This window comes from Oncorhynchus kisutch, unplaced genomic scaffold, assembly GCF_002021735.2.
Source record: "Oncorhynchus kisutch isolate 150728-3 unplaced genomic scaffold, Okis_V2 scaffold1010, whole genome shotgun sequence".
Taxonomy (NCBI): domain Eukaryota; kingdom Metazoa; phylum Chordata; class Actinopteri; order Salmoniformes; family Salmonidae; genus Oncorhynchus; species Oncorhynchus kisutch.
The window spans coordinates 21,078-37,163 of NW_022262955.1; the positions used below are offsets into that span (position 1 = coordinate 21,078).

A 16,086-nucleotide genomic window follows, 5' to 3' on the forward strand; every position below is an offset into this window, starting at 1 on the left:
CATTATTAATATTCCTAGGTACTGGTATCACCAGCATCATCATTATTAATATTCCTAGGTACTGGTATCACCAGCATCATCATTATTAATATTCCTAGGTACTGGTATCACCAGCATCATCATTATTAATATTCCTAGGTACTGGTATCACCAGCACCATCATTATTAATATTCCTAGGTACTGGTATCACCAGCACCATCATTATTAATATTCCTAGGAACTGGTATCACCAGCATCATCATTATTAATATTCCTAGGTACTGGTATCACCAGCATCATCATTATTAATATTCCTAGGTACTAGTATCACTAGCATCATCATTATTAATATTCCTAGGTACTGGTATCACCAGCACCATCATTATTAATATTCCTAGGTACTGGTATCACCAGCATCATCATTATTAATATTCCTAGGTACTGGTATCACCAGCACCATCATTATTAATATTCCTAGGTACTGGTATCACCAGCATCATCATTATTAATATTCCTAGGTACTGGTATCACCAGCATCATCATTATTAATATTCCTAGGTACTGGTATCACCAGCATCATCATTATTAATATTCCTAGGTACTGGTATCACCAGCACCATCATTATTAATATTCCTAGGAACTGGTATCACCAGCACCATCATTATTAATATTCCTAGGTACTGGTATCACCAGCACCATCATTATTAATATTCCTAGGTACTGGTATCACTAGCATCATCATTATTAATATTCCTAGGTACTGGTATCACCAGCACCATCATTATTATATTCCTAGGTACTGGTATCACCAGCATCATCATTATTAATATTCCTAGGTACTGGTATCACCAGCACCATCATTATTAATATTCCTAGGTACTGGTATCACCAGCATCATCATTATTAATATTCCTAGGTACTGGTATCACCAGCACCATCATTATTAATATTCCTAGGTACTGGTATCACCAGCATCATCATTATTAATATTCCTAGGTACTGGTATCACCAGCATCATCATTATTAATATTCCTAGGTACTAGTATCACTAGCATCATCATTATTAATATTCCTAGGTACTGGTATCACCAGCACCATCATTATTAATATTCCTAGGTACTGGTATCACCAGCATCATCATTATTAATATTCCTAGGTACTGGTATCACCAGCACCATCATTATTAATATTCCTAGGTACTGGTATCACCAGCATCATCATTATTAATATTCCTAGGTACTGGTATCACCAGCATCATCATTATTAATATTCCTAGGTACTGGTATCACCAGCATCATCATTATTAATATTCCTAAGTACTGGTATCACCAGCACCATCATTATTAATATTCCTAGGTACTGGTATCACCAGCACCATCATTATTAATATTCCTAGGAACTGGTATCACCAGCACCATCATTATTAATATTCCTAGGTACTGGTATCACCAGCACCATCATTATTAATATTCCTAGGTACTGGTATCACCAGCATTCATTATTAATATTCCTAGGTACTGGTATCACCAGCACCATCATTATTAATATTCCTAGGTACTGGTATCACCAGCATCATCATTATTAATATTCCTAGGTACTGGTATCACCAGCACCATCATTATTAATATTCCTAGGTACTGGTATCACCAGCATCATCATTATTAACATTCATAGGTACTGGTATCACCAGCATCATCATTATTAATATTCCTAGGTACTAGTATCACTAGCATCATCATTATTAATATTCCTAGGTACTGGTATCACCAGCACCATCATTATTAATATTCCTAGGTACTGGTATCACCAGCATCATCATTATTAATATTCCTAGGTACTGGTATCACCAGCACCATCATTATTAATATTCCTAGGTACTGGTATCACCAGCATCATCATTATTAATATTCCTAGGTACTGGTATCACCAGCATCATCATTATTAATATTCCTAGGTACTGGTATCACCAGCATCATCATTATTAATATTCCTAGGTACTGGTATCACCAGCACCATCATTATTAATATTCCTAGGTACTGGTATCACCAGCACCATCATTATTAATATTCCTAGGAACTGGTATCACCAGCATCATCATTATTAATATTCCTAGGTACTGGTATCACCAGCATCATCATTATTAATATTCCTAGGTACTAGTATCACTAGCATCATCATTATTAATATTCCTAGGTACTGGTACACCAGCACCATCATTATTAATATTCCTAGGTACTGGTATCACCAGCATCATCATTATTAATATTCCTAGGTACTGGTATCACCAGCACCATCATTATTAATATTCCTAGGTACTGGTATCACCAGCATCATCATTATTAATATTCCTAGGTACTGGTATCACCAGCATCATCATTATTAATATTCCTAGGTACTGGTATCACCAGCATCATCATTATTAATATTCCTAGATACTGGTATCACCAGCACCATCATTATTAATATTCCTAGGTACTGGTATCACCAGCACCATCATTATTAATATTCCTAGGAACTGGTATCACCAGCACCATCATTATTAATATTCCTAGGTACTGGTATCACCAGCACCATCATATTAATATTCCTAGGAACTGGTATCACCAGCACCATCATTATTAATATTCCTAGGTACTGGTATCACCAGCACCATCATTATTAATATTCCTAGGTACTGGTATCACTAGCATCATCATTATTAATATTCCTAGGTACTGGTATCACCAGCACCATCATTATTAATATTCCTAGGTACTGGTATCACCAGCATCATCATTATTAATATTCCTAGTACTGGTATCACCAGCACCATCATTATTAATATTCCTAGGTACTGGTATCACCAGCATCATCATTATTAATATTCCTAGGTACTGGTATCACCAGCACCATCATTATTAATATTCCTAGGTACTGGTATCACCAGCATCATCATTATTAATATTCCTAGGTACTGGTATCACCAGCATCATCATTATTAATATTCCTAGGTACTAGTATCACTAGCATCATCATTATTAATATTCCTAGGTACTGGTATCACCAGCACCATCATTATTAATATTCCTAGGTACTGGTATCACCAGCATCATCATTATTAATATTCCTAGGTACTGGTATCACCAGCACCATCATTATTAATATTCCTAGGTACTGGTATCACCAGCATCATCATTATTAATATTCCTAGGTACTGGTATCACCAGCATCATCATTATTAATATTCCTAGGTACTGATATCACCAGCATCATCATTATTAATATTCCTAGGTACTGGTATCACCAGCACCATCATTATTAATATTCCTAGGTACTGGTATCACCAGCACCATCATTATTAATATTCCTAGGAACTGGTATCACCAGCACCATCATTATTAATATTCCTAGGTACTGGTATCACCAGCACCATCATTATTAATATTCCTAGGTACTGGTATCACTAGCATCATCATTATTAATATTCCTAGGTACTGGTATCACCAGCACCATCATTATTAATATTCCTAGGTACTGGTATCACCAGCACCATCATTATTAATATTCCTAGGTACTGGTATCACTAGCATCATCATTATTAATATTCCTAGGTACTGGTATCACCAGCACCATCATTATTAATATTCCTAGTTACTGGTATCACTAGCATCATCATTATTAATATTCCTAGGTACTGGTATCACCAGCATCATCATTATTAATATTCCTAGGTACTGGTATCACCAGCACCATCATTATTAATATTCCTAGGTACTGGTATCACTAGCATCATCATTATTAATATTCCTAGGTACTGGTATCACCAGCACCATCATTATTAATATTCCTAGGAACTGGTATCACCAGCACCATCATTATTAATATTCCTAGTTACTGGTATCACTAGCATCATCATTATTAATATTCCTAGGTACTGGTATCACCAGCACCATCATTATTAATATTCCTAGGAACTGGTATCACCAGCACCATCATTATTAATATTCCTAGGTACTGGTATCACCAGCATCATCATTATTAATATTCCTAGGAACTGGTATCACCAGCACCATCATTATTAATATTCCTAGGTACTGGTATCACCAGCATCATCATTATTAATATTCCTAGGTACTGGTATCACCAGCACCATCATTATTAATATTCCTAGGTACTGGTATCACCAGCATCATCATTATTAATATTCCTAGGTACTGGTATCACCAGCACCATCATTATTAATATTCCTAGGTACTGGTATCACCAGCATCATTATTAATATTCCTAGGTACTGGTATCACCAGCATCATCATTATTAATATTCCTAGGTACTAGTATCACTAGCATCATCATTATTAATATTCCTAGGAACTGGTATCACCAGCACCATCATTATTAATATTCCTAGGTACTGGTATCACCAGCATCATCATTATTAATATTCCTAGGAACTGGTATCACCAGCACCATCATTATTAATATTCCTAGGTACTGGTATCACCAGCATCATCATTATTAATATTCCTAGGTACTGGTATCACCAGCACCATCATTATTAATATTCCTAGGTACTGGTATCACCAGCATCATCATTATTAATATTCCTAGGTACTGTATCACCAGCACCATCATTATTAATATTCCTAGGTACTGGTATCACCAGCATCATCATTATTAATATTCCTAGGTATGGTATCACCAGCATCATCATTATTAATATTCCTAGGTACTAGTATCACTAGCATCATCATTATTAATATTCCTAGGTACTGGTATCACCAGCACCATCATTATTAATATTCCTAGGTACTGGTATCACCAGCATCATCATTATAATATTCCTAGGTACTGGTATCACCAGCACCATCATTATTAATATTCCTAGGTACTGGTATCCACCAGCACCATCATTATTAATTTCCTAGGTACTGGTATCACAGCATCATCATTATTAATATTCCTAGGTACTGGTATCACCAGCCACCATCATATTAATATTCCTAGGTACTGGTATCACCAGCATCATCATTATTAATATTCCTAGGTACTGGTATCACCAGCACCATCATTATTAATATCCTAGGTACTGGTATCACTAGCATCATCATATTAATATTCCTTGGTACTGGTATCACCAGCACCATCATTATTAATATTCCTAGGAACTGGTATCACCAGCACCATCATTATTAATATTCCTAGTTACTGGTATCACTAGCATCCATCATTATTAATATTCCTAGGTACTGGTATCACCAGCACCATCATATTAATATTCCTAGGAACTGGTATCACCAGCACCATCATTATTAATATTCCTAGGTACTGGTATCACCAGCATCATCATTATTAATATTCCTAGGAACTGGTATTCACCAGCATCATCATTATTAATATTCCTAGGTACTGGTATCACCAGCACCATCATTATTAATATTCCTAGGTACTGGTATCACCAGCATCATCATTATTAATATTCCTAGGTACTGGTATCACCAGCACCATCATTATTAATATTCCTAGGTACTGGTATCACCAGCATCATCATTATTAATATTCCTAGGTACTGGTATCACCAGCATCATCATTATTAATATTCCTAGGTACTGGTATCACCAGCATCATCATTATTAATATTCCTAGGTACTGGTATCACCAGCACCATCATTATTAATATTCCTAGGTACTGGTATCACCAGCATCATCATTATTAATATTCCTAGGTACTGGTATCACCAGCACCATCATTATTAATATTCCTAGGTACTGGTATCACCAGCATCATCATTATTAATATTCATAGGTACTGGTATCACCAGCATCATCATTATTAATATTCCTAGGTACTAGTATCACTAGCATCATCATTATTAATATTCCTAGGTACTGGTATCACCAGCACCATCATTATTAATATTCCTAGGTACTGGTATCACCAGCATCATCATTATTAATATTCCTAGGTACTGGTATCACCAGCACCATCATTATTAATATTCCTAGGTACTGGTATCACCAGCATCATCATTATTAATATTCCTAGGTACTGGTATCACCAGCATCATCATTATTAATATTCCTAGGTACTGGTATCACCAGCATCATCATTATTAATATTCCTAGGTACTGGTATCACCAGCACCATCATTATTAATATTCCTAGGTACTGGTATCACCAGCACCATCATTATTAATATTCCTAGGAACTGGTATCACCAGCATCATCATTATTAATATTCCTAGGTACTGGTATCACCAGCATCATCATTATTAATATTCCTAGGTACTAGTATCACTAGCATCATCATTATTAATATTCCTAGGTACTGGTACACCAGCACCATCATTATTAATATTCCTAGGTACTGGTATCACCAGCATCATCATTATTAATATTCCTAGGTACTGGGTATCACCAGCACCATCATTATTAATATTCCTAGGTACTGGTATCACCAGCATCATCATTATTAATATTCCTAGGTACTGGTATCAACCAGCATCATCATTATTAATATTCCTAGGTACTGGTATCACCAGATCATCATTATTAATATTCCTAGGTACTGGTATCACCAGCCCATCATTATTAATATTCCTAGATACTGGTATCACCAGCACCATCATTATTAATATTCCTAGGTACTGGTAACACCAGCACCATCATTATTAATATTCCTAGGAAATGGTATCACCAGCACCATCATTATTAATATTCCTAGGTACTGGTATCACCAGCACCATCATTATTAATATTCCTAGGAACTGGTATCACCAGCACCATCATTATTAATATTCCTAGGTACTGGTATCACCAGCACCATCATTATTAATATTCCTAGTTACTACGGTATCACTAGCATCATCATTATTAATATTCCTAGGTACTGGTATCACCAGCATCATCATTATTAATATTTCTAGGTACTTGGTATCACCAGCACCATCATTATTAATATTCCTAGGTTACTGGTATCACTAGCATCATCATTATTAATATTCCTAGGTACTGGTATCACCAGCACCATCATTATTAATATTCCTAGGAACTGGTATCACCAGCACCATCATTATTAATATTCCTAGTTACTGGTATCACTAGCATCAATCATTATTAATATTCCTAGGTACTGGTATCACCAGCACCATCATTATTAATATTCCTAGGGAACGTGGTATCACCAGCACCATCATTATTAATATTCCTAGGTACTGGTATCACCAGCATCATCATTATTAATATTCCTAGGAACTGGTATCACCAGCACCATCATTATTAATATTCCTAGGTACTGGTATCACCAGCATCATCATTATTAATATTCCTAGTACTGGTATCACCAGCACCATCATTATTAATATTCCTAGGTACTGGTATCACCAGCATCATCATTATTAATATTCCTAGGTACTGGTATCACAGCACCATCATTATTAATATTCCTAGGTACTGGTATCACCAGCATCATCATTATTAATATTCCTAGGTACTGGTATCACCAGCATCATCATTATTATATTCCTAGGTACTATATCACTAGCATCATCATTATTAATATTCCTAGGTACTGGTATCACCAGCACCATCATTATTAATATTCCTAGGTACTGGTATCACCAGCATCATCATTATTAATATTCCTAGGTACTGGTATCACCAGCACCATCATTATTAATATTCCTAGGTACTGGTATCACCAGCAAGCATCATTATTAATATTCCTAGGTACTGGTATCACCAGCATCATCATTATTAATATCCTAGGTACTGGTAATCACCAGCACCATCATTATTAATATTCCTAGGTACTGGTATCACCAGCATCATCATTATTATATTCCTAGGTTACTGGTATCACCAGCACCATCATTATTAATATTCCTAGGTACTGGTATCACTAGCATCATCATTATTAATATTCCTTGGTGCTGGTATCACCAGCACCATCATTATTAATATTCCTAGGAACTGGTATCACCAGCACCATCATTATTAATATTCCTAGTTACTGGTATCACTAGCATCATCATTATTAATATTCCTAGGTACTGGTATCACCAGCACCATCATTATTAATATTCCTAGGAACTGGTATCACCAGCACCATCATTATTAATATTCCTAGGTACTGGTATCACCAGCATCATCATTATTAATATTCCTAGGAACTGGTATCACCAGCATCATCATTATTAATATTCCTAGGTACTGGTATCACCAGCATCATCATTATTAATATTCCTAGGTACTGGTATCACCAGCACCATCATTATTAATATTCCTAGGTACTGGTATCACCAGCACCATCATTATTAATATTCCTAGGTACTGGTATCACCAGCACCATCATTATTAATATTCCTAGGTACTGGTATCACCAGCATCATCATTATTAATATTCCTAGGTACTGGTATCACCAGCATCATCATTATTAATATTCCTAGGTACTGGTATCACCAGCATCATCATTATTAATATTCCTAGGTACTGGTATCACCAGCACCATCATTATTAATATTCCTAGGTACTGGTATCACCAGCATCATCATTATTAATATTCCTAGGTACTGGTATCACCAGCACCATCATTATTAATATTCCTAGGTACTGGTATCACCAGCACCATCATTATTAATATTCCTAGGTACTGGTATCACCAGCATCATCATTATTAATATTCCTAGGTACTGGTATCACCAGCACCATCATTATTAATATTCCTAGGTACTGGTATCACCAGCACCATCATTATTAATATTCCTAGGTACTGGTATCACCAGCATCATCATTATTAATATTCCTAGGTACTGGTATCACCAGCACCATCATTATTAATATTCCTAGGTACTGGTATCACTAGCATCATCATTATTAATATTCCTAGGTACTGGTATCACCAGCATCATCATTATTAATATTCCTAGGTACTGGTATCACCAGCATCATCATTATTAATATTCCTAGGTACTGGTATCACCAGCATCATCATTATTAATATTCCTAGGTACTGGTATCACCAGCATCATCATTATTAATATTCCTAGGTACTGGTATCACCAGCATCATCATTATTAATATTCCTAGGTACTGGTATCACCAGCACCATCATTATTAATATTCCTAGGTACTGGTATCACCAGCATCATCATTATTAATATTCCTAGGTACTGGTATCACCAGCACCATCATTATTAATATTCCTAGGTACTGGTATCACCAGCACCATCATTATTAATATTCCTAGGTACTGGTATCACCAGCACCATCATTATTAATATTCCTAGGTACTGGTATCACTAGCATCATCATTATTAATATTCCTAGGTACTGGTATCACCAGCACCATCATTATTAATATTCCTAGTTACTGGTATCACTAGCATCATCATTATTAATATTCCTAGGTACTGGTATCACCAGCATCATCATTATTAATATTCCTAGGTACTGGTATCACCAGCACCATCATTATTAATATTCCTAGGTACTGGTATCACTAGCATCATCATTATTAATATTCCTAGGTACTGGTATCACCAGCATCATCATTATTAATATCCTAGGTACTGGTATCACCAGCACCATCATTATTAATATTCCTAGGTACTGGTATCACTAGCATCAATCATTATTAATATTCCTAGGTACTGGTATCACCAGCACCATCATTATTAATATTCCTAGGAACTGGTATCACCAGCACCATCATTATTAATATTCCTAGTTACTGGTATCACTAGCATCATCATTATTAATATTTCCTAGGTACTGGTATCACCAGCACCATCATTATTAATATTCCTAGGAACTGGTATCACCAGCACCATCATTATTAATATTCCTAGGTACTGGTATCACCAGCATCATCATTATATATTCCTAGGAACTGGTATCACCAGCACCATCATTATTAATATTCCTAGGAACTGGTATCACCAGCATCATCATTATTAATATTCCTAGGAACTGGTATCACCAGCACCATCATTATTAATATTCCTAGGTACTGGTATCACCAGCATCATCATTATTAATATTCCTAGGTACTGGTATCACCAGCACCATCATATTAATATTCCTAGGTACTGGTATCACCAGTATCATCATTATAATATTCCTAGGTACTGGTATCACCAGCATCATCATTATTAATATTCCTAGGTACTGGTATCACCAGCATCATCATTATTAATATTCCTAGGTACTGGTATCCACCAGCACCATCATTATTAATATTCCTAGGTACTGGTATCACCAGCATCATCATTATTAATATTCCTAAGGTACTGGTATCACCAGCACCATCATTATTAATATTCCTAGGTACTGGTATCACCAGCACCATCATTATTAATATTCCTAGGTACTGGTATCACCAGCATCATCATTATTAATATTCCTAGTACTGGTATCACCAGCACCATCATTATTAATATTCCTAGGTACTGGTATCACCAGCACCATCATTATTAATATTCCTAGGTACTGGTATCACCAGCATCATCATTATTAATATTCCTAGGTACTGGTATCACCAGCACCATCATTATTAATATTCCTAGGTACTGGTATCACCAGCATCATCATTATTAATATTATTATTATTATTATTATTGTTATTATTATTATTATTATTATTATTATTATTGGTATTATTATTGTTATTATTATTATTATTATTATTATTGTTATTATTATTAGTATTATTATTATTATTATTATTATTGTTATTGTTATTGTTATTATTATTATTGTTGTTAGTATTATTATTATTATTATTATTATTGTTATTATTATTATTGTTATTATTATTATTATTATTATTGTTATATTATTATTGTTATCATTGTTATTATTATTATTATTATTATTATTGTTATTATTATTATTATTATTATTATTATTATTGCTATTGTTATTATTATTGTTATTATTATTATTATTATTATTATTATTATTATTGTTATTATTGTTATTATTATTATTATTATTATTGTTGTTATTATTGTTATTATTGTTATTGTTATTATTATTATTATTATTGTTATTATTATTGTTATTATTGTTATTAATATTATTGTTAGGAGATGCAGGATTTTGTGGTGACTGTTTGTTCTGTTCTAGCTCATCTGGGTTTGTGGTTGTATTGTATTGTTTATTGTTGTTGTTTACATTGTATTGTTGGTTATATTATTTAATGCTGTTGTTTGTTTGTGTTGTTCTAGCTCCCCTGGGTTTCTACCTGCCCGCTGACTCAGGAGAGAAGGTTTCTCTGGGCGTGACAGTTCTACTGGCCCTCACTGTCTTCCAACTAATGGTGGCAGAGAGCATGCCTCCCTCTGAGAGTGTTCCCTATATAGGTGATAATATGATGCCTCCCTCAGAGAGTGTTCCCTATATAGGTGATAATATGATGCCTCAGAGATAATATGATGCCTCCCTCAGAGAGTGTTCCCTATATAGGTGATAATATGATGCCCTCTGAGAGTGTTCCCTATATAGGTGATAATGTGATGCCTCAGAGAGTGTTCCCTATATAGGTGATAATATGATGCCCTCTGAGAGTGTTCCCTATATAGGTGATAATGTGATGCCTCAGAGAGTGTTCCCTATATAGGTGATAATATGATGCCCTCTGAGAGTGTTCCCTATATAGGGGATAATATGATGCCTCAGAGAGTGTTCCCTATATAGGTGATAATATGATGCCTCTGAGAGTGTTCCCTATATAGGTGATAATATGATGCCTCAGAGAGTGTTCCCTATATAGGTGATAATATGATGCCTCCCTCAGAGAGTGTTCCCTATATAGGTCATAATATGATGCCTCCCTCTGAGAGTGTTCCCTATATAGGTGATAATATGATGCCTCAGAGAGTGTTCCCTATATAGGTGATAATATGATGCCTCAGAGAGTATACTAACTGTGTGTGTGTGTGTGTGTGTGTGGGTGTGTGTGTGTGTGTGTGTGTGGTGTGTGTGTGTGTGTGGTGTGGTGTGTGTGTGTGTGTGTTGTGTGTGTGTTCCAGGGAAGTACTACATAGCGACGATGACGATGATCACGGCCTCGACATCTCTGACCATCTTCATCATGAACATCCATTTCTGTGGTGCAGAAGCCAAGCCTGTTCCTCACTGGGCCAAGGTAGGGCCAAGGCCTGTTCCTCACTGGGCCAAGGTAGGGCCAAGCCTGTTCCTCACTGGGCCAAGGTACCGCCAGGCCTGTTCCTCACTGGGCCAAGGCTTGGCCCTCACTGGGCCAAGGTAGGCCAAGCCTGTTCCTCACTGGGCCAAGGTAGGGCCAAGCCTGTTCCTCACTGGGCCAAGGTAGGCCAAGCCTGTTCCTCACTGGGCCAAGGTAGGGCCAAGCCTGTTCCTCACTGGGCCAAGGTTGGCCAAGCCTGTTCCTCACTGGGCCAAAGTCTGGAGCTCTGTGTCACTGTGTGGTGTGTGGTTTACTCTATCTCTGTGTCACTGTTGTGTGTGTGTTTACTCTATCTCTGTGTCACTGTGTATGTGTGTGTCTCTGTGTCACTGTGTGTGTGTGTGTGTGTTCGTGTGTGTGTGTGTGTGTGTGTGTGTGTGTGTGTTCCCAGGTACTCATCATTGACTACATGTCTAAGATCCTGTTTGTGTACGAGGTGGGGGAGAACTGCACTACACCAGAGAGTATACTAACTGTGTGTGTGTGTGTGTGTGTGTGTTCGTGTGTGTGTGTGTGTGTGTGTGTGTGTGTGTGTGTGTGTGTTCCCAGGTACTCATCATTGACTACATGTCTAAGATCCTGTTTGTGTACGAGGTGGGGGAGAACTGCACTACACCAGAGGGTGATAGAACACCTCTCTACAGTGAGGAACCAATGTCGGGCAACTCCGCCCTGGCACGGAACCATTACCACGACGACCTCTACCACGACGGCTGTTACCAAGACGACTGCCATCGCCTCGCTCCGTACCAGTGCGGCAATGGGCACCTCCAAAACCACCACAGCACCCATCAAAATCACCTCGACAACTGTCGCTACGCTAACGGCGGGCACCGCGACGATCATTACAGTAACCGTAGTAACCAGAACCATCACAGCAACCCGAGCCAGACCTCCAAGGGGGAAGGGGGCGAGGAGAAGAGGGAGCCCCTGAGGCATTACCACCACATCGGGAGAGAGGAGCTGGACTATCAGGCACCCCCTCCAGGGAACCTCCAGAATGGTGGGCTGAATGAGCCGCTGCCTTACCCCAAGGAGAAGCACCTCAACCCAGCCTCGGCCCCATCCTGCTCCTGCCCCTGCCCACACCACAAACAGGTGACTAATGCCTATTGCATCACACAGTCAGGATTTATCAAGCTGTGCTCCTCTCTCTCTCTCTCTCTCTCTCTCTCTCTCTCTCTCTCTCTTTCTCTCTCTCTGTCTCTCTCTCTCTCAGTCTCTCTCTCTCTCTCTGTCTCTCTCTCTCTCTGTCTCTCTCTCTCCCCTCTGTCTCTCTCTCTCTCCTCCCCATCCCTCTCTTCTAGGTGGTGTATAAGATCAATACATTTCAAACTGTTTCTCATCTCTCCTTCCCCATCCCTCTCTCTCCCTCCCTCTCTCCTTCCTCTCCCTCCCCCTCTCATTCCTCTCCCTCCCTCTCTCCTACCTCTCCTGAACCCTCTCTCCTTCCTCTGCCTCCCTCTCTCCTTCCTCTCCCTCCCTCTCTCCTTCCTCTCCCTTCCTCTCTCCTTCCTCTCCCTTCCTCTCTCCTTCCTCTCCCTCTCCTTCCTCCCCCTCCCTCCCTCTCTCCCAAACCCTCCTCCCTCTCCCTCCCTATCTCTCTCCTCTCCCTCCTCCCTCCCTCTCCACCCTCTCCCTCCCTATCTCTCCCCCCCTCCCTCCCTCCCTATCTCTCTCTTCCCCCTCCTCCCTCCCCCTCCCTATCTCAACTCCCCCTCCCTCCCTCTCCTCCCTCCCTCTCCTCCCTCCCTCGCTTCTAGGTGGTGTATAACATTCAGTACATCGCCAACTGTTTCTCATCTCTCCTCCCTCCCTCTCCCTCCCTATCTCTCTCCTCTCCCTCCTCCCTCCCTCTCCCTCCCTATCTCTCCCCCCTCCCTCCCTCCCTCCCTCCCTATCTCTCTCCTCCCCTCCTCCCTCCCCCTCCCTATCTCAACTCCCCCCTCCCTCCCTCCTCCCTCCCTCTCCTCCCTCCCCATCCTCCCTCTCCTCCCTCCCTCCCTCTCCTCCCTCCCTCTCCTCCCTCCCTCTCCTCTCCCTCTCCTCCCTCCCTCTCTTCTAGGTGGTGTATAACATTCAGTACATCGCCAACTGTTTCTCATCTCTCCTCCCTCCCTCTCCTCCCTCCCCCTCCTCCCTCCCTCTCCTCCCTCCCCCTCCTCCCTCCCTCTCCTCCCTCCCCCTCCTCCCTCCCTCTCCTCCCTCCCTCTCTTCTAGGTGGTGTATAACATTCAGTACATCGCCAACTGTTTCTCATCTCTCCTCCCTCCCTCTCCTCCCTCCCTCCCTCTCCTCCCTCCCTCTCTTCTAGGTGGTGTATAACATTCAGTACATCACCAACTGTTTCTCATATCTCCTCCCTCCCCCTCCTCCCTCCCTCTCCTCCCTCCCCCTCCTCCCTCCCTCTCCTCCCTCCCTCTCTTCTAGGTGGTGTATAACATTCAGTACATCACCAACTGTTTCTCATATCTCCTCCCTCCCCCTCCTCCCTCCCTCTCCTCCCTCCCCCTCCTCCCTCCCTCTCCTCCCTCCCTCTCTTCTAGGTGGTGTATAACATTCAGTACATCACCAACTGTTTCTCATCTCTCCTCCCTCCCTCTCTTCTAGGTGGTGTATAACATTCAGTACATCGCCAACTGTTTCCGGGAGCAACGGGCTACGTGTGCTAAAGGGGCGGAGTGGAAGAAGGTTGCCAAGGTGATGGACCGGTTCTTCATGTGGATCTTCTTCATCATGGTCTTCCTCATGAGTATCCTCATCATCGGCAAGGCAACTTGACGGAGGGAGGGAGGTGAGGGATGGAAAAATGGATAGAGGGAAGAGGGAGAGAGAGGAAGGGAGGGAGGAGAGAAGAGAGGGAGGAAGAGAAGGACGGAAGAGAGGGATGGATGGATGGATAGAGGGAAGAGGGAGAGAGAGGAAGGAAGGGAGGAGAGGGAGGGACTAGAGGAAGAGAGGGTGGAAGAGAGGGGGACGGAGGCGAGGAAGAGGGAGGAGAGGAAGAGAGGAAGGGACAAGAGGAAGAGAGGGAGGGAGGGAGGGATGGGAGGAAGAGTTAGAGGGACAGAGGAGAGGAAGAGATGGAGGGACGGAGGAGAGGGGGGAGAGGGGGAGAGAGGCAGGGAAAGAGGTAGAAGAATGACAGAGAGAGAGGGAGCAGAGGGAGGAGAGGGAGTGTGGCAGACTGAGGATAGAAGGACTAGGGAGGGAGAGGGGGAGGAGAGGGGGAGAGAGGGGGAGGAGAGGGGGAGAGGCAGACGGAGGATAGAAGGACTAGGGAGGGAGAGGGGGAGGAGCCTCAATTCGTCGGGACATGAACTCTACAAGGTGTTGAAAGCCTTCCACAGGGGATGCTGGCCCATGTTGACTCCAACGCTTTCCACAGATGTGTCAAGTTGGCTGGATGTCCTTTGGGTGGTGGGACCATTCTTGATATACAGTTGAGCTTTAAAAACCCAGCAGCGTTGCAGTTCTTGACACTATCCGGTATCCCTGGCACCTACGACTATACCCCCGGTTCAAAGGCACTTCAATCTATTGTCCTGCCCGTTCACCCTCTGAATGACACACCACCCATGTCTCAAGGCCTCCTCCCCCTTCATCTACACTGATCGATGGGCCGACAGTTAACCCACTGTTCCTAGACCAGTTAACCCACTGTTCCTAGACCAGTTAACCCACTGTTCCTAGACCAGTTAACCCACTGTTCCTAGATCAGTTAACCCACTGTTCCTAGATCAGTTAACCCACTGTTCCTAGACCAGTTAACCCACTGTTCCTAGACCAGTTAACCCCACTGTTCCTAGACCAGTTAACCCACTGTTCCTAGACCAGTTAACCCACTGTTCCTAGACCAGTTAACCCACTGTTCCTAGACCAGTTAACCCACTGTTCCTAGACCAGTTAACCCCACTG

General features: G+C 40.4%; 1 protein-coding gene across 1 annotated transcript in view; it reads left to right on the forward strand.

Annotated features, from left to right (window-relative positions):
- Positions 1–15,074, forward strand: part of LOC116364153 (neuronal acetylcholine receptor subunit alpha-9-I) — a 31,300-nt gene extending 16,226 nt beyond the window's left edge. Inside the window, exons 6-9 of the mRNA XM_031817388.1 lie at positions 11,189–11,323; positions 11,993–12,108; positions 12,718–13,266; positions 14,779–15,074. Coding sequence (XP_031673248.1) covers positions 11,189–11,323; positions 11,993–12,108; positions 12,718–13,266; positions 14,779–14,949 — 971 coding nt within the window. The 3' untranslated portion in view covers positions 14,950–15,074. The remainder of the gene's footprint in view (positions 1–11,188; positions 11,324–11,992; positions 12,109–12,717; positions 13,267–14,778) is intronic.
- The last annotated feature ends 1,012 nt before the right edge of the window (positions 15,075–16,086 follow it).